Source organism: Vanellus vanellus (assembly GCF_965231255.1).
Source record: "Vanellus vanellus genome assembly, chromosome: 13".
In the NCBI taxonomy this organism is placed as follows: Eukaryota; Metazoa; Chordata; class Aves; order Charadriiformes; family Charadriidae; genus Vanellus; species Vanellus vanellus.
Window position 1 is genome coordinate 5264680 of NC_138918.1, and position 24415 is coordinate 5289094.

General features: G+C 47.0%; 1 protein-coding gene across 1 annotated transcript in view; it reads right to left on the minus strand.

Moving 5' to 3' along the window:
• The window catches only part of KLHL3 (kelch like family member 3), a 39191-nt gene that overhangs the window by 7248 nt on the left and 7528 nt on the right, over positions 1 to 24415 (minus strand). The window contains exons 3-10 of the mRNA XM_082490136.1: positions 23671 to 23792; positions 15344 to 15506; positions 12041 to 12150; positions 7137 to 7253; positions 5969 to 6118; positions 3238 to 3355; positions 2296 to 2493; positions 1363 to 1464 (exon numbers count right to left, since the gene is read on the minus strand). Of these exons, the coding sequence (XP_082346262.1) occupies positions 1363 to 1464; positions 2296 to 2493; positions 3238 to 3355; positions 5969 to 6118; positions 7137 to 7253; positions 12041 to 12150; positions 15344 to 15506; positions 23671 to 23792 (1080 nt within the window). The remainder of the gene's footprint in view (positions 1 to 1362; positions 1465 to 2295; positions 2494 to 3237; positions 3356 to 5968; positions 6119 to 7136; positions 7254 to 12040; positions 12151 to 15343; positions 15507 to 23670; positions 23793 to 24415) is intronic.

Here is a 24415-nt window from a genome sequence, read left to right on the forward strand (position 1 = left end):
GGCATCAATTATTAGATATTTTCAGTACCCACAGACATCAGATCAATCTTCATCACATTCTCATGAACATTGTGGATTAACTGCAGGCTGCAGCTTGTTCCCTACACCAATATGATCGGCTCTTCTTTCCCATCACATTTTTTCTCACGGACTCCAATATGTGCAACACTTATTTGCGCTTTCAAACAAAGCAAGGGAAAAGGATTTCACATGTCTCCAGTAGAAAATCTGTCCATAGGAATGCATCTCTCACGTATGTACTTGATATTATTCCACATTCAAATGACTGACCCACTTCAGCAAATCCCACTGACTACCAGTAGCCCATTACTGCACAAGCACGGGCCAGTTTTGAAGTAGATGCTGCTGAAATATGCAAATTTAGCACAACCACCACTATTTATTCTGACTTTATCTCCCTCCCTCTTCTCACATAAACACATTTCATGTACATAAACACATTTCACATACATAAACACATTTCACATATTTCCCATTCACACAGGTCAAACTGAACCACTTCAAAGCACAGTTTATAACAAGGCTCGTGCCAGCGGCTGCTCTGCGCTGTAATAATTGGAAACTGCTCTGCCATGCTAAAGACAAGGTTGAATAAAACCTCACTTGCTTCAGAATTGATTTTGCTAAAGGAAGAAAAGGCTCCTAGTTAAACTGTTCTTTCTCCTGGATCCAAACCAAGCTGCTCAGTTCCAGCTCACTCAAGTTTGGTGCTGACACATAGGTGCCAACAACCGCCGCGATCCCCCCAAAGCATCCTCTCCACCCACCTCCCTCCCGAGCTGCCGCAGCATCAGCGTTTGCTATCGTCAGTCCCTGCTCATTTACGAACCAGAGCAAATCGTGCCGTGCGTGCCGGCAAGCCCGATGTCAATAAACACCGGTTTTAGTATTCCTGCCAAACCACCAGCTTAGGGCTGTGGGACGAACTATGCTTCTGTTTCTCTCGCTGAGCAGATTTTCTGTGATGGGTACTCCATCCACGCAGCATCTGCTGATAGCAACAGCATACACTGCACAATACCATTTGCTTTCAGCAGCCAGAAGCAGCCCAGGAAGAAAAAGGATTCAAAGAAACCTGCGCGCACCTAATGGCATTCACAGGAGGCGCGGGCTGGCCTGATACAGGTCTGAGGCTCTTGGAAAGCTACACGTGATTTTTCACTAAGATAAAGAGGAGAATGGAAAAAGCTGCAGCGATTACATCATATAAAATAAATCTTTACCAACCAAAGATAGTCTAGAGAACAGTTTCTGCAGTTCCCTCCTACTGCACTTAACCATTTAGGCTTCTGCTTGACACAGTAACGTCTGCTTGACGGAAATGGCTGCTGATTTTCTTACCCTCCACAACTCCAACTCCAACACTGCTTCTTCTTGTGTTCATGGGAGCCACAAAAAACCACTCATTGGTTTTATAGCTATAGGCCTCAACTGATGCCAGACCTAGTTAAAAAGGGGATACACAGGTTTTCTAATTAAAAAAAAAGAGAAGAAAAAAAGATTGGTGTTGCACTTTCATCTGCCTTCCACCTCCTCCCAAGCCCGTAATTCCCCCCCACGCTCCTGCAACCCAATTTTTGAGGCCCTTCCCTTTCAGCCAGGGGCCAGCATCTCAACGCCACTTAGTCAGCAGCTGGAAAAATTGCTACCCCATGGCCTCTGCCCTGGGACTGCTGCCCCTCCGATGTGCTGGGAACACCAAGGAGGAGGAGAGTCCAGATTCCAAGCCCAGAAGTCCCACATCCCTTTCGAGCATTACAATATGTCCATGCAGAGATTTAAAAATCCCCCCAGACCCCATTGCATTGTACTCATCACTAACCGAAATGGTGCATTTAGGGCTTAACCAAGTGGCAAAGCTCTACAGCAGAGGCAGAGGTGTGAATCCAAACATGCAGTTATGCCAAGATAAATCCCAGACACACGTACCCCATAAGATGCCTTGCTGGCATTTGATTCATGTTGCTATGCAAAATTTAACTAAAACCAGGAAAAAAAACCCTTTTCAGTCCAGAATAATCATATTCATACGGAGTACAAGACGGAAAGAACTGTATCACTAAAGAAAAAAACTAAGGGGGGATACTCTGCAATTACTGATGGGTCAGAATGCGCATGTGGTTAGTTACAACACACAGTAAGCCCAATCTCTGGCTCTTTCTCTACAAAATCATAGAGGAAGGGCACAGGAACCTCAACTAAAGCTCTGCAGTCTTTGCAGGGGTCTCTGAAAATTTGGGTCAGGCATTGCCTGGTTTTTGCTCAGTCACTTACCGGTGCTGCCATCAAAGCCGCCCACTGCATACAGAAGATCATTGAGCACAGCTGCGCCCAAAGTGCTTCGTCTTTCCTGCATGCTGGCTATGGACGTCCACTGGTCCTTCACGCCATCGTACACGTCAACCGTCCGTACCCTTAAAGATCCGTTAAAGCCCCCGACAGCATAAACATTGCCAGCCATAAATACCACACCTGATAAAAGAAGACAGAGATTTTATGGAGGTTTTACAAACAGTTTGGGAAGCGAGTATCATCAGACGTCTGTCGGGGTGTGTAAGGCAGCAGGGAAGAGCAGAACACGGGCGCGTCTTTGGCATTTTCTGCAGGTTAAGAGCATTGGAGCCCAGTACGATACAACATACGTGTCGTATGGAAAGTGAAATGCACATAAATATACAGCAACATAAGGCACAGATGGGTTTCACACCTGAATGAGTGATTTTCTGAGCCAGAGAGGACACCAAATGGTGATCCACATTCACAACCCTCTCAGAAGTCTTCAGAGACACACTCCCAACTTACAGATCTGTTCTCCACCACCCACTCCTCAGCACCGAGAGGGCCTGACTCGGCTCCTTTGATTTTCACTGGGAAACCAGCATGGAAAACTGGATCCCTGTGGGCTGCCAGACCAGCGGCATGGGAGAAGGAGGGGAAACACTGATGGAGTAGCAGCCAGGAGAGAGAGGTGATGAAGGGGAGACAGTGGCTACGGAGGGCAGACAGGTAGGAGCCACCCCTCCGGAGAGCAGGGCATCCACCTGAAGGAGAATGATACATGTGTGTAGGGAAAGAGGAGGAAGGAATGGCAAAAAGAAAGAGCTGCTTGAGGCTGGGGGCAGAGAGGAAGGCTGAAGGGACAACTGAGGGCATCCACCCAGTCCTGAAGAGCTGCACTGGGAAAACAAAAAAGGTTACAGCAAGGGCTCCCATTACCTGCTCGGCATCTCCGGGAGGGAAGCTCAGCAACCTGATCCCACCGCTCCTCCTCAAAATCATAGCACTCCACACTGCGAATGGCTTTGGGTGCTTGCCCGCCCACCACGATCATCACCTGGACAGGAAAGACAAGAGCTAGAAAACCTCAGACATTAGCCCAGGCAGCTGCTCTCTGCAAAGAAACCGTCAACACAACCTGGTCAAGAGCAGCTGCCAAAAACATTCTACTGGCCTACCAAAAGCCTCTGCAGCAGGGGAAAAAGTTATGTCCAATTTAATGCACATTAAATATTTCAGCCTCCATTAACTCTTCCTCACCGTTTCCGAGGTGGGCAACCTGCCCTGTTTCCCCATGAAACACCGAACTGCTTTGCACCATGGCACACTCAAGACACGCTGCAGAAGTATTTTTAAGTGGAGAAGATCCCAGTGCAATTTCCAGAGCCAGCCCACTGGTTAGTCATTATCTCCGTGGTAGTGCTAAAAATAATCGATGCCACTTAGCAAATAAAACCTGGCAGCTGTATTGCCACCTGCGGGGAAGACGACACTCGGAGAAATCACCAGGACCATTAAGACCCAGGGTGCTGGGCTGCCGAAGGAAGTGATTTGTCAGCTTCATTAAGGCTTTTGGCTCAACAAGTATTGATGCAAATCCAGTAATTAAACCCTAAATTCCTTACAGATAGGAAAGACCTATGTAAAGGTGACCAAGGGCAATCTCAGGAGTGCAAGAACCACACTGCTGGATCAGGCTAGAGGTCTGTCCAGCTCCAGACTCTGTTCCCAGCAATAGCAAGCAGTGAACGCTGGTGGAAAAGTGAGAAGACCCAGACAGCGTGCAGTGTGGTCCTTCCCAAATCTGCACTGTGTGTCACCAGAAGACAAACTCCCCATGAACTGGCTGACTTGCCCAGGGGTGGTGGTCCCAGGAGCCAACTGCTCGGCGCTTGAGGGCTGCCCATCACTCCCGAGTCCCCCTCATGGGGGCTGTGGGCCAACGCATGCATAGGCGGTGTCCAAACCACCCGCACCTACAAACAACTCGACCTGCACTTTGTTCTGAACACGTTTCTGCCCTCCACAGCTATCCAGAGGGAAGATTTGCTCCCCTTATCACAGCAAATCGGCAGGAGCAAACACTACCCAAGACAATCTGATTTTTACAAGGCCAAGGAGCTAGAAGCAAGACAACGGGGCTTCAAATACAGTTAAAGAGTAGATGGCAAACTGGCTTTAGCCTCTGCAAGTTGGCTGCGAGCAGCTGAGGGGATAAGATTGCCACTCGAGGTCACTCAGGTAATGAGCTCAATCACGGTTGCTTTAAAAGTACAGAGCAAAAGTACAGCAATTCAAAGAATTTGAAGAGTATGAAACTAGTGGACTGTCTGATCTACAAAGATGAGGACATGACATTAGAAAGCAAATTGAGTCTAAATTAGCAGCCTGACTACTGGTACTAGTTGTGTAACAGTCTTCCATGGAAAGCTGCAGAGCTTCACAAGATTACAGAATTAAGAGATTTCACAGCAGACGGTAATCCCTCATCAGCAGGACCAATAGAACAGATGAAAGTTTCTCAGTAACAAGATTGCTGGAAGATCATCACCTTCTCCCTTTTCTTTACAGTTAAAAAGAAGGGAGGAGATACCTACAGAAGATTTGGGTTTGTTCTCATAGATCATGCTATCGAAGATGTTAAGAACCTCTGAACTCACTGGTTCACTGTTCATTTTCATCCTTAACTGCTTTAGCCCTTGAACAAGGGTCACATCAGCCCCTTCATGATACCCCCAAAGCTGTGTTCTACCAACTTCACCCCAGTGCCAGCAGGCAGAAAGGACACAATGCACCAACACATTCTGCAGAACTGCAATTTCTCAATGGACAGTTTGAAACATCTGAATAGTCACTCACAGCACAGATCTCATACACCATCCCACAAACCAAGCTCCCTATAACTTGTGCTTAGAAAAATAATACACTGTGGTTTTGATGCCTTAAAATCTCAGAAATGCTTATTAATAACTTCACTGACAGGCTGTTGAGAGACATCATGCCAAACTGCATTTATCTCTGGGGTAAGGGGAAAATAGTTTTCGTTGTCATTTTTTTCTTCACTAATAAAGTGGCGGCCAGAGCATCACACGCCTGCAGGATAATTGTGGGGAGTAACACAGATTATTTATTCACTAGCTGCTTTGAGTCTGCTGAAATTTGCTTCCCGCCCATGGGTCGGGGTGCCGTTGTTTCCTGCTTTCCTGGCTTCCGATTACGGATATGGGAAAAGGAAAGACACCTACCGCGACGCTCCTCAGCAGGGCTCCACGGCAGTGCTGCAAGCCAGCAGGAACCTCAGCCGACCCTCCGAGCACCACAGGCAGCTGCCTGCAGCCGCTGCCGCTCCACGGGTCAGTGACTCTCAAGCCGCAGCTCCAGGAGCAACAGCCGTTCACAAAACCACTTGTGGCTGACAAAATGTTTCAAGAGCAGACCCTTGCACCCGGGAGCAGAGACACTGCTTCTCCTAAGGGTTTAGCTAAGTTTATCCAATTTAATTATGTATCCTTGGTGAGCATAGGCAATACCAGAAGAGGGAGTAAAATGCTTCGAAGGATGATCATGGAGTTAGTGAGAAATAACGTGGCGAGCACGCAAGCTCCTTACAAAGACAGAAAATGCCACCAGTAATATGGTGTGAGGTGACAAAGTGAAAAAATTGGCTTACCTTCGGCAAGCTAACGGGAGTCCTTGGCTTTGTTCTGGGATTCTTTATCAGTTGCCTTTGATCCAGAGGAAGCAAATGATATTTCATGGCCTCGATAAGGAAGTCTTTACAGGTGTTGTTATTCTTGATTAAAGCTTCTTCTTCAACCGTCTGAGAACACACACACACGGAAGATCATTTAAACTGAAGTACTTGGTGGCACAGGTCACAAGGAGCTTTGTAGAAAGAATGTGAAACCTGGAATTCCTCTTCCAAAGTACCAACATAATAATGCAGAAGACAAACACAGACTTCCAGCTCTTCCCAAAGAAACACATGCAGTAACATCCCAGCTTCTCACTTTTTTCCAGTATCACCCAGGAGCAGCAGTACTCGCTCTATTTTACCACCCTCTGCCAGACACTTAACTCAGCAGAGCAGAATTCACCAGGAGTCTGGGTGCAAAATATGAAATTTCTTTTATTTGAGTCAGAACTTTTAGGGAGAGGCAATATCCTTTACTCAATCAGAAGATATAGTTGAGAGAAAAAAAAAAATACTTGATGGGTTTATCTTGTGCATACCAATTTTATTTCAATTGTATTGACTTTTTTAGACACATCATAAAAGCATAGTAGTCAAAAGCCCATATGCCAACCCCTTCTCTGGGGATTCTCAGCTCATTATGAAGGCCCCAACCCCAGGAATCAAGAATGTTTGTCAATAACAATCTCTAAGTCAGACTAAGTCAGAGCATCTCACGTGCCAGTCACACAGACACATCTCTACGCGCAGAACACATCTTAAGCCAAAATTATCACACATGATGTGTTTTCACCAAGCTAAATTTACCTGTGCATTAGGGAAAACAACTGCACAAGCGTGTAACACTCCCACCAGGGTATTTTCAGGGTGAAAAATCCCAAGATACTAACTTCTAAATGCTTCCACCAAGAGGTGCAGGAGCTCCGCTCTCAGCACTGCCTGCCAGAGCACAGGTCACATTCACAAGAAGGATTCTGCACACACACATTAATTTCAGAATCCACCCAGTTTTTCCTTTTCTTCCTCTGTTTACAGACTTAGAGACATGCCAAATTACCCATCTCAGACACAAACAGCCAAGCCATTGATTAAGAAGCTACCAGCAGCTTAACTGCAAGTATTAATTGCTTATTTGCAGACTAACCTGTACAAGGTAATCTCTGGGCAAAAGGGGTAGGCGAACATGCTCCATCAGTTTAGCCATGTGCTCTAGGCGAGATTCCTTCTCATAATTTATCCAAGAAATAACCGCTTCAAAGACCTACACAGATAAAGTACAATTAAATGCAGGAAAACCGGCTTGTACAGTCACCTCCCCAAAATCAGCAGCACTGTGATTTTACAATATCGAAGGAAAGAGGTGCAAGAACTCTATCAAACAGATGAAGAAGTCGTGAATACGCACAGAGCACAAGCACCACGGTCGCAAAGAGGTGAGTTGACCATGCCTATTAATAAGCAACTTCCCATCTAGATGTGCTGTATCACTCTCAAAGCTAAGCGTGTGTCCAGGATAATCATATACCTCTTGGACATTAGTACTGGAAGGCAGCCAGGAAACTTAATTAGCCTGCTGACATTTGCACTGGACATTATTCATGAAATCAGCCACAACCATTACTCCTGATAACAGAGATCTCCACTCCCGAAGGAGTCGGGCCACACAGTAAGTCACTCCGCTCACCATCTTATTTAATCGTTGCACCAGTTCCCCCCACCCCCAAAAACCAAGAAGTCTGCAGGACAAGTTCCCCACTGGCGCAGGAAAACCCCTGCCTGCAGCCACGCGTGCCTTTCACCGCTAAAAATAGCCAGATACTTCTGCAGGGAAGTGTGCTGGACTTCTGCTCTGAACCAAAACCTCGTTTTACTCCCGGATCCGACCAGATCAGATGAGCATCCAAACTTTGACTCCGTGACGAACTGCTCGCAAACAACCCGGTGCGGCAGGAGCCGCGCAGAGCCCCGGGCCACGAGCAGACGCGGGCAGAAGCATCCTCTGTGGGCTCCTGCATGAATAAGCACGCGCTTCTGTAACTGTGAGCCTCACTCCTCCCAAAAGAAAGGCCTAAGAACGTCACTGGGAGTGGGAAAGGCTTCCCGAAACACCTGGCACGGCAAGGAGAGGGGCTGGTGCCGTCCCAGATGCTGCACAGCAGGCTTGGCGTCCTTGCAGTGGAGTTCCCCCACAGAGTCAGAATTAAATTCAGACCTTTAACTCGCATCTACAGGCAAAATTCCCCCAAGTGCTCTCGCTACCCGGTTACTCGAGGGACCCAAGCACAGCCCTCTCCCGTGGTCCCTGGACGTCCCCTGCTTCCCCCGAAAAGCATCGCTGGTCCTGTGCTCTGCACGCTCAGCACGTGCCCCTGGTTTCAACCTCCACCCGGGGTCACCAAGTGGTCAGGCCAATTTGCAGATATTTTTTGTCCTTCTTTCCACCCCTCCCATCGCTCCCCAAGGAACCATTTTGTTTGGTCCAAGGTCACTAATCGGACAAAATCAACCAGAACTGAGGGCACCATCTCTCGGTTCCCAGTTGCTGCTGGCAAATGGCTTTGCAGGAGGCACCGGCGGACGCGTCCTCCCACAAAGGAGTGGCAGAGTGGAAAGGAGTTTCTGCTTCTTCGGCTAAACTATATACTTTAAAAAAAGCCGTAAAGCACCAGCCTCATTTCCTATGCCAACAAACGCTCCTGCTGAACTGTTTGGAATTCAGGACACTGTGATGAGGATTTGAGCAACGCAACAGGGAGCCATGTAATCAGACCTCAGCAAACGCAGAGGAAAATAACTACTGCTGACCCTTTAAGTATTTTAAAATGAAAATAAATAAACAAACAAACAATTTCACTCCGGCTACAAGGCCTTTAAAGTAGAAACGAGGCTGCTGTGAGATTTTTAATTGCAAATGAGTGTGGAAAGGAGCATAAAGCAAATGTTTAGCCAACAAACACGCTTTTCATTAACCTTTTCTGCACAAACGCTAAGCTACAGAACAGGTCACAGGACTGGGACATACCCAGCGACAGACCGGGATGACAGCAAACAAGTCTTAAAGGAAGATAAAGCAAATGTGCACAAGGTATAAACTAATTCCTCGGTGCTGGAGACCGCTCCTGAGTTGGGCATACACTGGTGCTACCTTGCTGTGCCTACTCTAAAAGTAACAGAAATTTTTAAATAATCGGATTCTGGCACCTTCTGTTGGCTCTGATTCGTAATTTGATGAGAAGGGGGGCAAAAAGAAAAAAAAAAAAAAAAAAATCTTAATCCAAGACAGCAATATCTCTATTTAAAAGCCACATCTGTTTCCACTAGTGCCATGCCCTCTGTCCGCACGCCGTGCCCGCCGCAGACCCCCAGCAGCTGCTGCTGCTCCCCCAGGAGATGGGGTTTTCCAGCCGTGGTGTGATGAAAGGAAGCAGTTACCCACACAGCTTTATTTCGAGCAGAGGCAAAGGCTGAGTGAGTGGCTAGCACCTGCCAGCCCCGAGCTTGGGAGAAGCAGGTTTCCCACTCTACGGAGTAGAGGGTAAAAGCCTGGAACATCCCCTTTCTGCACACTAGCTAAGCAAAGAGCAAGCCCAGATGTTTTCCCAGTCTCTTCAGCCAAAAATCCAGTTGTTAGATAGTCCCAGGAGTGAGGACCACACTGTGCATCAGCTTCTACCGCACGACAGTGGCACGAGACGATGAGTCAATTACTGGGCTCTTTTTAAAATCCCCAATCCAAAAATCCCAACCCTCTTAAACACTTCTTTTGTCACTATTCCAAGCGGGAAGGAGTCATTTCTCAAGGGCTGGAAGCCCCTCCATTTCACACATCATTAGTAAATATGAACAAACATGATTTTTTTTTTTTTTTTTATAGTTTTTCCTTGCTTGCATACACCGTCATAATTAAAGTGCCAATTAGGCCAGGTAAAGAAAGCATTGATACAACCGTCTTCAAAGTATTCAGCTAGAGCAAAAAGAGCAGGCAGGGACCAAAATAAACCTTTGCCCTAAGCCAGAAGGGCTTTGCGACTGCCGAGGCTGGCAACAGCAAGGGGGAGAGGGAGAGAAAGGAGGATAATCTTTGAATAAAGGGGAAACTCCATCACCGTTCTACAATTGAAATAGATTTCTGTGGTAGCAGACAATTTTTGTAGTCCTGATGGCCTAGGGATACAAGTATGCCAAAATCTGTGGAGATATAGAATATATTTTATTAGGCCAATTGGTATTAGTTGGGGGGTGGCAGAGGAAGGGGAGAACACACGAGCTCTCGGGCACGCGTGCCCGGTCTCGAAGCATTATAAAGGGCAACACGTCCCTCCCTGGCCTTGTTACCTTCTGGCGCTGGTAGGACTCAGCTATAACACTTCCCAGTGACCCAGAGCTGGACACGCTCTGGCTCACGAGCTGCAGTGCATGTACGAGACACAATAAGAACAGAAACCTCTCGTGAAATCTGGCTGTGACAATTTACCTCTGAGATTTTTTAATATATATATATATGCATTATTTTTTTATATATATAATATATATCACACATTAGCAGGTAGGAAGAATAAAGGTCAGGGAAGCTGCTCCCCTGTCATGAAGCTAACACAAAACAGCAGCCTAAGAGTCTGTCCTCAATTTTCAGCACTTCTTTGGACTCCAGCCCATATTTCATGTTTATGTTCCAACCCCATACTCTGCCTCTCTCCTGTTATTCGTATCTGCTGTTTTGAACGTGCAGCTTATGCTTACGTTTCCTTCCACTGCCTTGCCTTCTCAACTTTTACAATCAGCTAAAGGAATACTGGGTTTGATTGTCTAAAGCTCAGATGAGGGAGGGAGCACTTTGATTTCTCTGGGCACGAGGCCAGTAAAGGCTTTTTAACAATGCTGCGCAGAACTGGAAAAATCGGTTACTAAACTTGCACTTCCCTTTGCAGGCTGCTTGGCTCGCGCAAAGCGATTCTGCTGCGAGTTCACACCATTTGGGGTTTTTCCCCCCCTTTCTGGCCCTGCCTGTGTGGCACCTCGCAGCCCCCCGCCGAGACCCCATGCCTGCGGAAACGCGCTCCCCGAAGCCTCCCAGGTTCGCTGGCTCGGGATCAGAGCGAAGCATCGCTGCACTGGCACCTCCCGTGGTGCACGTCTTCTGGCGAGCTTTACGGTCCCTACGTGCCCAAGCACCCGCAGTGCCTGCGGCCCGGAGAGGGTGAGCAGGATGGGTGCGCACACAGCACGACCAGCAGCACCAAGCACAGCCAGGTCCAGCCTCAGCCCACCGGCACACAGGCATGAAACAGAGGTCCTGAATTTACGAGCCACATAATGCTTAAGCTCTCCTGCAGCCTCCCACAAGTGTCCACCTCCCTGTAGCGACAATTCGGAGGTGAGCTGAAGGACGGGAGGCACATACCTCTCCCCAGAAACCTGCTGCAGGTCACGCAAGAAGCCCCCACCAGCGACAGAGGCTGCACCTGGTGTTCACCAGGTACCGTAACCACCGGTCACCCTCCTTCCCAGGACTACAGACTACACAAGATGTGCTGAACACTTCAGCCACAAAACAACATCAACCAGTGCCTTTTTCCCTCTCTTCCATTAAAACCACTGATGATGCTAGAAAAAAGGTTTCCTTCCTTCCTTCCTTCCTTTCGGTTGCGGGCCTCCTTTAGTTGTTCTGACCGACGTGCAACAGAAGCCAATACTCCTCACTGGCCTAATGGAATTCACCTTTTTTTGAGGTTTTATGGCAGGTAATACGAGCTTTACACCAACAGCAGATGGGAGGGTCCCAGTTTTCCAGAAAGGGAAGGTATTTGGTTCTGTCCCCCAGGGCTTTAGGAAGAGATATGGATCTGAGAATCATTACTTTCTACAAACAACCAAGTGAAGGTCATTTTTACGTGTTTTTAGGATTCACATTATTTTTAATTTTCCTTTCCACATGAGCTCTGTTGGAAAATGGCCTCTAAAGAGCAAAACATAAAAACAGTTCCCGATGTGACATCTAGAAACATTCCAGCATTCTTACATTCACTGTTGCTATACAATTTACTGTACCTTTTCTTCAGAGGAGACTGTGAGCTTGTCACTTGATATTAAACTGCAAACCTGGTCCAGACTAAGGCTAAGAAATTCTTCTCCTAGCATCACCTCAGGAAAGTGCTGCTCTGTTCAACAAATGAAAAGGGGGAACAGAAAATTATAATGAAATCCATGCTTTAAGTCAACGGAAGGACTACAGCATTCAGAGAACTGCGACTATTACAGCTCTGAGCACCCGAGACAAACAATGTGCCATGACTGCATGGCAGAACAGAAAAAGAAAACAGTCTCAGAGCAGGGGAAAGTAATTTGATGTTATTTCAAGTAACACAACCCCCACAAGACACTTTCATAAATGACACTAAATGGGAACTTAACCTTCTGCAAAGCCACCAAGTACCTTCCAGTGGCAAATACGATTAGAAGTGGCAATTGAGAAAAGTGCCAATGCCTTTCTAAAGTAGTATAAATAACCCGGCCACCTCGAGATTCAGTTCTTGCCCACTTCAACAAGATCGACAGAATCAGACCTGTTCAACACCGGGATGAGAAACTCCAGTGGGGGTCCTTCAGGTTTGTAGGTATTCAAAGGAAATCCCATCTTTAAAATCAATCAGCCAAACAGTCAGTTTGGTGCATACACTCAGCAGCAAATAGTAAGGGATCCAGACAAGGTGTGGATCCCCAAAGAAGTTGTTGAGGCCCCATCCCTGGAGGTGTTCAAGGCCAGGCTGGACGGGGCTTTGAGCAACCTGGTCGAGTGGGAGGTGTCCCTGCCCAGGGCAGGGAGGTTGGAACTCGATGTTCTTCAAGGTCCTTTCCCACCCGAACCATTCTATGATTCCATCCCAGGGCATCCAGCTGAATCTGTATGTGCAAGGGGACACTCAGGGAGATGGACAAGGGGGAGATGCTCATCCCATGCATGCACGTGGGATCAGCTCTCCTCTCCTTCCACCTTTTACTTCTTTCCCCAAAAATGTGTAAATTTAACCTTTCTCCTGGCCTAAACTCTCATCACCCACCTTCCCCAGCAGCCTTGCCCCTTTCCACTTAAGTCTGCAATTGTACAAATTTCTTTTTCTCCCTTTTTGCCTCCAAATCCCTCCATGCTGTAACTTTGGGAGCCACTTGAAAAAAAATAAAAATACACATCACTACTTATAATCCCAAACTGGAAGAATTAGGACCAATTGCAATACAGGTCCAAAAAGGATCATCAAATCTGTCGAGCTTTACATCGAGCCAAAGGGCACTAGCAAAGAATTACTTCCTAAAAAATAATTTCTAGGTCAAAACCATTGTTAGCCAGTTGCAGACAAGTTTAGTTTTGCAAGCACTTGTTACGTATACATGCCACTTTAATCTCACCTGCCATTTGGCGAGTCCCATTTATCTTTGACTGAAATACGGAAATATGAATCTCAGACACTTCATCTGAAGTAGGTTTTTTCAAGCTCTAGTCCCTTTAGCTTTGAGAAGCTCAGACGCAAGTATCCAAAGAGCTCCCTCCACAGCAAGATCTGCCTCTGGTTGTCACCTCTGCAAAGGACTTTGCCTGCCAAAAAGCAGCACTCCAGGGACACAAGCTGGCATCACTTCCAGAGAGGAGCTCCTTGGAGATCGCACCTGGGCAACTCCTCACCAGTGCTGGTGCTGCAGAGGGCTTCCCCAACCACGGACCCCTCTTGGTCTAACGGGGACCAAAACACCGCAGCTAAGCCAAAGGTTCTGACTAAAACCAGCAGTATCTGGATAAAGCTCAAGACTGTTATGCTGGAAATCATATAGAAGATCTAATGAACTCTTCTGGCCTTAACTACTTGAGAAGCAGGAAATGCTCCCCACACAGTAATCTGGATGCACTCTGACTTTTGGACACAATCACCTATTCATTCTGAACTGGCATCTGGCAGTGGAAAGATATTTGATCTCTTGTTATTAGTTGGAAGCAAGTAAAAATATTTACTGATTTTAATAAAGTAACATGTGCCTGCATAGAGAAGTCTCCTCCACCTACTAAAGTTATCCATTGGACAGAACGAAGCATTTTTCAAGTAACTGAGCTCATGCACTCACGGACTCTTGAGCTTGGAGACTTCTGTCTTGGTTTAACACTGTTACATAAACAACATAGTGAAAAGAATGTTAATGGCATTTTTATTAATGGAGTTCCATTAACATTACATGGGCTGTTGTACTAACTGGGACTTATGAAGGCCAATAAAACAACAAAGCAGACTTTCTAATTGCCAAACAACCAAATAAATATACAGTGAATGCACTGCTTGTTGAGTTAAAGATTAAACAGGGCCTGGAAGCAAGGATAATGAGATATTACAAGCAAGCCTTTATACAATTAACCATTCCTTCCAGGGTACCTTTTCCTCCAGGGGATAATACAGCCAGAGCAGCTGAAAAGGTTTGACTTTTATTTGCAGGAGAATAAGGGAGGACTCGGTGGGCACATTTTTATTCCACTGAGCCTACTTATGGTCCAATTAAGGACAAAACCATACCAAGGAAAACGTTGCAGGACAGAGCAGGTGCTCTGGGAGACAGCAGGTGTATTTTCCCCTATACAAATAGACAGAAAAGCAGAAAAACAAACTGAGTAGAGAAAACTACCAGCTTCTCTCAAGCAGAGGTCAAGGGCAACTCTGCCGGAGGAGACTGGAAAGTGCTGGGGAGTTAAGAGCATGGGGCCACTTGGAACAGCTTTACGTTTACAATGTAGAGGAGAAATGCTGAAAGCCATTGCCCGCACCTACTTACTGCAACCAAACGCATCCACTCTCAAGGAAACCGGAGTCTATCCACCTTTGGGGTAAACGGCCATTGCTCCACGGATCAGAGGCTCAAACTGCGTGACAATTTAAGCTGAGTGTTTCCACTCCCTCCCACAAGACTTAATTTTGCCCAGTACCATTTATTCCAAGAATGCACAAATCCCCAGCACTGCCTACTGCTCGCACGGGGCAGCATACGTGGGCAGGACACCACCACACCGACACTGCGCCGTTGAGCAGGCAGCCAAAGAGCTTACTAGGAACATACTGAGGAACTATTTTGTGGGCTGGGATCCAAAGGATCAGGGTTTTTTTTACTGCCTTAGGTGTTCCCCTGCGACCAAACCGTGTTTCATCACTTGCAGCATCACAGAAAGTTACAAGTCTACAACCCAATAAAGAATTCCCTTTGCTGTTCTAATACTAGAAGCATGAAGATACCAACCAGGATGTGCTGATCCTGCTCGACCTACGAGTCGCTGTACCTGGAAGGAGGTTTAACTCAACAAACGGACGACCCTTCCCTCACCTGCGTAGGCATTCGCCTGCTGCAGCAGTTCGGTACACGCGTGCACATCGGCAAAAGCTCGGATTCCAAGGCAGTTCGTGGGATGCAGCTGGGACTGAAGAAAGTCACAGCAGTTTTTTCTAACATCCATCAATTGCAGTAAGCTAGCAGCTGGCAACAGCACCTGCAAGGGCAAGAACGGGGAATCAGAGTTAGCGACAAAGGAAGTTTGACTCACAGCTTGCACAAATCAGATGCAATTCTGCTTCAGACAGGGACACATCCCTGTGGGGCACGAGGGGGAAGGTTAAAGTTTCAGCACCATCTGTATGCAGAAGATTCCCCATCCATGCTCTGAGAGATGGAAACCGCTATCCTGTCTTGGGCTAAAAGTGAAGTTCTTCTCACATCTTCTCCCCACAAGACCTCAAAGCGGGTAAAGGGAAGACAAAACGCAAGCAACCACGGAGGCGCCTGAATTTCTGGCTTTGCTGCAGGCAGGTCCTGCACACAGATTTTTTTTTTTTTCCTCTGAAAAGCTTTATATTATTTATATGCATTACCATCACATTCAAAGCCCAGAGCAGCCCCGCAGTCCTGAAAATCTTGAACTTTCTTATTTCCAACAAAACCATATTGGCTTGTGAGCGGGGTGCCCAAACTGCTGTGTAAGAGAGGGAGTTCACAGAAGCTCAGGTTTGGGTGACCACATGGCTCTCAGGAAAGTTGGGGCCAACTGTTCACATCAACAGCCCTCATTTTCACTCACACCAAATGCTGTGGACACTTATGGTTCATGACTGCATCTGAAAATGAGGTACTGCTTTGTATCTACAAAACTGAGTGCAGAAAAAAAGAGACAAAAGTGGATCAGGAATGTGACATTTTGTGGAAAAACCACCTTTGAGGCCAGTGAGCGGGACAGGAAGTAGAAAATAAAGTTGGTTGGGATGTTCCAGCCCGTGACATCAGCTATTTCCTTTCTTATGTCGTACAGCAACTGCAGACGTGTCTTATCCCAGCTCTTCTGTAGCTCTGCTGCTTCACACATGTCCTTCCAACCGGGCATCTGTGCTCACCATCTGAGCACAGATTTCCGGAAAATTATTTCCAACTCAAAAAAAAACCCCAAGTGGCTGTTAAACAAAACAAACAGGTTAACAGCATTCACCTCCCTGGATCTTGATGGCGGAGAAGGGAAAAAGATGTCCCCTCCCTGCCCCTGCCCGCCTGCCCCCACAGTGCCATTCCACATCGGCGCAGGACACTTGGAGCTTGCCCCAGGTCTTCTCTAAGCCACTGATGCATTCCAGCTCCAGCCCAGCTGTACGGTGTCTGACTGCTGCCAAGCAGATATCCCAACAGGCAACAATAAAAAAAAAATTAAAAAAAAATCAATTAACCCAGGAGCTCATTTTGGCCCAAGCCTCTTGATGCCAGGGGGAGATCAGTTTGTGGTTTTGATTAGATCAAGTTAGCAACGCTCTTGCATTTCTGAAACCTAGGTGCAAATCACTTTCTATCTAGCTGAACCATCTCCTCATATCAGCAGAAAGGCGAGCGCCTGACTTGCATAAGGGTGGCGGGTAAAGCAGTCAGACTCCCTGCAAACACTCTCTGGCCATATACCAGCCAGAGCGCCCCCCATTCACTCCCCTCCACCCAGTGGGCACGCCTGCAAAGCCAGACGGGCTGCTTACCGCGAGGGTTTTGGGATATTGCCTCTAAAACAGAGGGTACTCACTGCCATCACTCATACCCACGTGCTGCAGCCCCCAGGACATCCTCGTGCTGCTGTTGCAGCCCCGCGCTGGCTTGCCAGGGCAGCGCAGAAGGAGCCTTACCCCACCGCAGTTATTGGGAAAGGAGCAATATCATATAATACTTTTTAGAAGCAGGATATAAATAGCCTATCAAGGGATGAGTGGATTTTCTCTTTCTTACTTCCCAGCTGAACATCTCGCCACTCATCTTGTTTTTACCAGGGAAGGTGAAAAGCAAGCAAAGGATATCCGCTAGCACAAAGTCTGTTTCCTTTCGAAATAACAGGAGGAAATGCCCTGCCTAAACATGCGGCAGGACCAAACTGCAGCCCCGTTAATATCCAGGCAAGTTACTCACTTGGATCTGGTTTTTAATGTTTGAACCACTGTGAACGATTTACAGAGAGCTGGCTTCTCTACCAGGTCAGCCCCATACCAGAATCCAATCGTCTTTTGAAACTATATCAAAATTACCTGCCATTACTACTGAGACTGACGACTTTGCTACATAAATTATGTCCAGAACCTCATCTATGGTGTGTGTTTATATATACAACCCCCCCATAACCATCTAGTTCTCCAGCTGTGCTCTCACTCTACAGACTCTGTACCAATCTTGGGTTTTACAGGACATTGCCTGTGCAATTAAATACTTCCATAAACCTTTGATGTCTCTGAACTAGAAACATCTTTCAGCCAAAAGTGCTCTGTGTTGCTGTAAGGTTCATTCAACAGGCAGGGCACTAACGCTGGACTTCAGAGACTGGGGTTAGTTCCCTGCTCTGCCACAGCCTTCCAGGTAACCTTGGCTGAGAGTTAATCTACGCCATTCCTCCTCTGCACAACTGGGAGAGGAGCATTTCCCCAAGGCAGGGGATATATTAAAGCTTATAAGCTGCTTGGAGAATTTAGTCAAATTGGAAGCCAAATAAGGGTACCGGTTGTAATCCTCAGCAGCACATCCAAGGCCACAGCTGGGACTGCACATCTGCCCAACCAGGAGACGGCTCCCAAGCACCCTCCCCGGGGAATCCGCGACCACAGAGACAAGCAGATCTTGCATTTGCAAGGCAGGTTAAATACTTGGTTTTACCTGAACACCTCTAAAACTGCACAAGTAATGGAGATAAAACTACATTACTGTAATGTGGCTTTTCAGTGTGAGGAAGGCAATTAGGCTTTATCACTCCCCAACTGCTACCAGGCAGTGCTGAGGGTGAACAATGGTGCTTCTACTTAAATACTCACCAGGGGTGAAATAGCCAAGGCAGAGGCATGTGCAGCGGGATCACAGAGCCACAAAACCTCTGCAGAAGCAGAAGAAGGGATATAGCAGTGAGAGGGAAAACAGGGGAGCAGCTGCCAACTTCCCTCCTGACCGATCTTCTGCAACTTCACCGCACAGAGCAGATACACCATCCCTTGGTTAACCAGTGGGATAAAAATGTGGAAACACATCCATCAGACACAGCATAGTCCTCTGGTGCCACATCCCCAAGTTTCTCCTCAGCTTTCTATTAGGCCAATCCAATCTAAAAGACTTTCCGTAGGCCTAGGAAGGGCCCTCAACCCAACCGCTCTAACAGCCCGGAGAAGTCAGCCCTGCTGTTGATCGGGGCTCTCCAGCACCCCAGGAGGGCAATGCAAGGCAAGGAGCTTTTGCTCCAGGGAGGAAGATATCCCTGAGGTGTTCAAGGCCAGGTTGGACGGGGCTTTGAGCAACTTGGTCTAGTGGGAGGTGTCCCTGCCCAGGGCAGGGGAGTTGGAACTTGATGATCTTCAAAGGTCCCTCCCAACCTAAACCATTCTATGATTCTATGATTTATTGCATCTGCTAAAGCTGAGCGGAAAGACTCTCTGCTCGCTCCAGGCAGTTGCAGCTTTTGGAGTGAACAGGGGGAAGGGAGATGAACTGACCCACTTATCACCCCTTTATCATCAAAACTACATCTGCCACAGACACTGTCCTTCCTTTGCTGTGAAGTCGTAAGTCCCCAGAGAGAGCCGAGGTGCAGAAGCACACTTCTGAAAAGGAAATGCTACAGCTTCTAGCAAAGCTTTTTTTTCCTCCTTTCTCAAGCCATTTTTTATTACAATTACTATGTCTGCAAAGTTGTCAGTTTCCACATCTATTTCCTCCAGACAGCCGATTTCCAGACACCTCTTCGCTCTTCTCTCTCTATCAGCCGTGTCTTGAACTATGGTAGTATACAAGGACACGTCACATGTGGTACGCTGCACCTCATTCGTAGGAATTTAATTGTGAGATCAGATTAATCAGCGCTTTTCCCAGGGAATCATTACAACCCTAATGGTAATAACTTCCTTAACTGGGAGGGTAATTCACAGGCTGCCTGCAAATAATTAAGTGCCACCAGTAAGGATGGGTGGGACACACTGAAGAGGGACTATATTTGCTGTCTAGAGCCAGAGGTCCAGGTGTCTTCACAGGACCGCCCAGGAGAACGAAAAGCCTCCTCCCAGATCTCCTCTTCATTCAGCTCTGCTCAAGGACACCACGTTGATCCTCTTCTCCATCGCTGACTTTGCTCCCATCACTCTTCACCGAGCTGGCAGGTTGGAGACGAGTGTTGGAAAGCAAGCAGCAACGCAGCCCGTTCAGCTGCAAAATCAAGACCTAACTGAAAAATTCAGGGAACTGATAGGCTAAACCGGGCAGCTATTCCGTACGGGTATGGAGCAGCAGGCCCTGTGCTCTGTTTGACATGTGCACGTGGTTTCCACTGAAGCCAACCAGGGCAGCACATAAGCACCTGTGAACTTCCTCAAGTCACTCACTCTAGTTTTCCTCACTTTTACATAAACTGTACAGCACAACTTTCTTCCAAATAAATTTATCAAGGTCTGCCTTCAAATTAACGAAATCTTTTTCTCATGCATATGAATCAGATGTCTTTACAACTAACCTTGACACGGGTGCAACAGAGCGGGAAGAACAGAAGGCAGTGGAGACAGAATCCCAGGATGGGTTTTCCTGAGACTACAACATAACCGCAAAGACGACAGAAATTCTTCCATGCCTTCCAAACAAGTGGGAGGTTAAATCCCAAATGCACGTTCAGAGGCAAAACACTGCTCGGCACAGAAGCCTCTCTATCATCCATCATCCCTGAGCCTTCCTACTACTGCACCTCTATTGCCTTGAAATCTCACTCTGAGGAGCCAAGGCATGAAGCAGGACCGCATTTGTCGGGCCAGTTCTCACCCACGTACCCCCAACGGAGTTCGAAAAGAGTATTTGCTCCCACATGGGCTCAGTGCTCTCCCTCATGGAACTAAGGTGGACTGAAATTCCCCTTCAAGCCCCAGTAATTCACTACGTAGATGATGACTGGAACTGACTGTACAGGCTCAGCCTCTTCTACACACATCCTTCCTTACTTTAAAAAAAAAAAAAAACAAAAAAAAAACCCACACAAAACAAACACTTTGTGCAATGAAATGACAATCAGCTACAAAAATACATACTTAGATAAACAGTCTCACTTCCTGAACACCACACCAGGCCTATAAAAAACAAAAAAAAAGTTTCTATTAGGAAAGAAACAACGAAAATACTGTAAAAGGGCTTGTTGTTGTGAAGCACTGGGCACCACTCAGCACTTGGGCAGACTTGAGAACGCACGAATTCCGACGAATCCTGCACTCCCGTGTTACCTTTGCTGCTCCAGCTTTTTCTCGTTTTAATTCTGCTCTCATTTTATTTTGCTCACTGACAAGAACTTGTCTTTTAATTTATTCATGTGTTTTGGTAGCTTGGCTGCATCTGTTCAGTTAATGCCACTTAGCGATCTTTTTTCCTTGTAGTTTCTACAATGAAATTACCTGGCACCTATACCCAGAAATTGCTCCTTCTAGCTGTTGAGGAAGCCTGAAAAAAAAAAAAAATTGTGTCCAACTGCACAAAACCCCTTTAAAACACACCATCACCCCGCTAGAAAATTAGAGCTCGTGATATGACAATAGAAGTCCTCGGAAGATTCCTGCTGGGCAAAGAGAAAGTCTCACCATGCTCAAACAAGGCTGTGAAGGAGCATCGCTGAAACAATGCAGACCGATGCTACCGAGGCACCCTTCCAGCCGGATGGCTGACACCGAGCTGTGCCGCAGGAGGATGTGACAACGTACAGGACTAAACCTGCCCGCTTCTTCTTAAAACTGACATTGCTAACCCAAACCAGAGACTGCAAGGAGCTTAATACTTTGCTGTTCATCTTGTTTGCCTTCACTGATGTGAACATTTCCGACGAATCACATAATATTCTTTTCTGTAAACTTTTCTTCCTGTGGCTGCAGGTGAATATTAACCTATTTATGGCATTCTGCTCAGGAGTAAAACACCCAGAGACAGGACGGAAAATTCTCTTTAAACTTTCTATTGGTTTCCTCACAAGATGAGAATAAATTCCATAAAACATTTCCAACGTGGGTGTTTTTAACACATAATAAAATTTAAACTAGTCAGTCACTCCTGCTTCAGATCAGCTTCGTTTCTCAGCTCCCATGAATTAATTTACCTCCAGCCTAAAAAGTTATTCACGGGGTTGTTATTTAAATAAATCATGTAGAAAAAGGACCTGCTTTATTAGATCAGGAAAGAACTTAATCCCCAAACCTTAGTATACATCAAACATGTATTTTTTGACCCTACTGTCAGAGAGACGGGAGCAAAAATGTAGACAGGGCTCTCACTTTAACTCTTTGCAATCCCTAGGCCATCACAAGGCAGGCTTTGATTAGGTTTTACTAAAAAAGATAGCATTCCATTTGCTCCGAAAAGGTAACATCTGGACATCTTCACAGACCTTCGGGGCAGGTCCGTGCTGCCGAGGCAGCGCGGGACCGAGCGGGCTCTCCAGCCTGCTCCTGCTCCTGCTCCAGCTCCCACGGCGCTGCTTACACCCAGCTGCAGCCGTACTCGAGCGCCGAAACGCTCCCACGGGAAAAGCGCCAGAGCACGCGTCGGCACCTCAAGCAAGCTTCATTCAAGGCAGGCTGGCTGGGGCCAGCACACCAGATGGCATCCCCAGCTCAGCACATCCCACGTGCCGAGTGGGTGCTTCTGGGCCACCTAACGACCAGCAGCACGGCAGGAAAGCATACGTTTCAGAAAGCACACGGATACAGTCTTCACGTTTCCCACAGGCAGAGGGACCAGCCTAAGAGCGCGTAAATGTTGTTTTCCCTCCAGCAATGGAAGATCCCAGAGGTCCAAGGAACTCCTCCTCCCCCCCACTGTATGTATTACTGAAGTAATGTAATGCAGCTCCTTATGACCTTGACTATAGACTGTCTACACAGCAGAGAGCCGGCCCAAGCGACCCAGAGCTGGCTCTGAGCCTCAGCTTCTTTGCCGTAACGGCACCTTGAAGGTCCCCTCACCGCCGGTCCCCGGCAGCCTGGCTTGCACAGCCTCACCGCAGGGCAACCGGGGTCCACGCTTCTACTGATGTGACAACTGAGAGCATGCCAGAAAGTTGAGTTTGCAAAACTGTGGGGCAGAAGGGGCAAGAAAAGGCTCCCACAGACTTGGACCATGATGGACGGCAAAAAGCAGATGTAGCTCAGGATTTTGTCCAAAGTTCCTGCAGGAAGAGCAACATGCTACAGGACAGAAAGAACTTGTGTCCTCCCTGAGGGACAGGAACACAAAATCAAAAACATGTCCCACCCACAGCAAGAACCTCATTTCAAGCAGAACCAGGCTAATTTTGCCATCTTAATTAGGTCAACACAAAGCACACAGCAGGATTGCCCCTCTCTCCAGCATCACGGACCCAGACTCGTTACCCTGCCCAGCATCACAGAGGAAGACAACAAACTCAAACAGCCACTCGCAAACAAAAACGGAGACCAACCGAAAAGCGTGTCCACACACAAGCTCCCAGCATCCCTTCCAGAAATCAGTGACTAAGTGCACAGCCGTTTTCTTACCACAAATACAAGTAGAGTCAAAGAAAAAGCTTTACCAGCAGCCACAGCCACGTGACACAACGAAACACTCTCTTCCTGAGCATCCTGCTTTATCTGTAGGCTGCCTTTCAATTACTCTTTCCACTTCTAGGCAAATATTTACCACAAAGAACCTCAAGATGGAGTGCACACACACACACACACACACACACACAAAAAAAGGAAGAATGCCCTCATTTGAGCAATATATCCCACTCAAAGCTCTGCCAAACAACTCAAACTACCCAGAAGGATTTAAAGACTAACAGCCAGATTCCTCGGCCGTGACCTTAAAAGAAGCATTTGACTCACTGCTTGTTTGAGTCTGTTCTGACCTTCGACAGACTGACCCACAAGTCAGCACAGCTTCTTGGAAGGCAAATGCCTACTCTCGTTATAAGAGCTCGACACAAAAGCTAAATGCAACACGACTTAAGCGCGGGGAAAGCAGCAAAGTGCCTGAAGACTAAACAGAGGCTGGAAGTGGCTCTTTTCAAGCTGAACCTTTTACTTTCTGCAGCCTGAAGAGATCATTCACCCTCGAAGGATCTGTGCCTTTGAGTTTCAAGCTTTTTACTTGGGTCTCCACGGGAGCCGTTGAACCAGACCTACCTGCACGTTCTCTTCCGTGACCTCGATCTCAGCAGTGTAGATGTAATCAATCAGCTTCCTCAGGGTCTGCCCATCGACGTCTTTTATCTCAATCTTCTTGGCTTTACTTTCAGACATATCTCCTGAAATGCATTTCAAAAGGACAGTTAAGAGTTTGCTTTGCAGAACCTCATTGCAGGCCCTCGCTTCCCATACATCCAGCAGATCCTCCTGGTATCTGGCACTATCCCTGACCATTGACGGACAACCAGCGACATTCCCAGAAGCCTATTTATGCCACCTAAAAACCACCGCAATAATTGAAGACACTAATGTAAAAAATAAAAACCAAACAGTACAACCCTCAACCACGTCTCATCACAGGGACAGACTCAAAGAGACTGTGGCCAAGCCTTCGCAGGGTTCTTTTACTTTTTATTATATATTTATAAATATATATATATTTTATATATATAGGTAGATGAGTAAGTTGCAACAGCTAAGTTAGGCTGCTTCACGGTAAACCTCACAATAAAAGCAAGGCAGCATTACCTTCTTTCTTTAGGAAGAACCTGAAACCGCTGAGGAAAAGAAGCACACGTGCCAGCAGTGACACCCAGTGCGTTGGAAGCATCTCTCCTCAATTACCCTGCTCTAACCTGTCCACACTGTTACACCTTACGCAAAGCATCTGCGCAGAAAGATATATTTCTCACCTCTCGCCTTCCCAACCTCGCACCTCAGAGGCAAGGCAGCCTTTGGATCC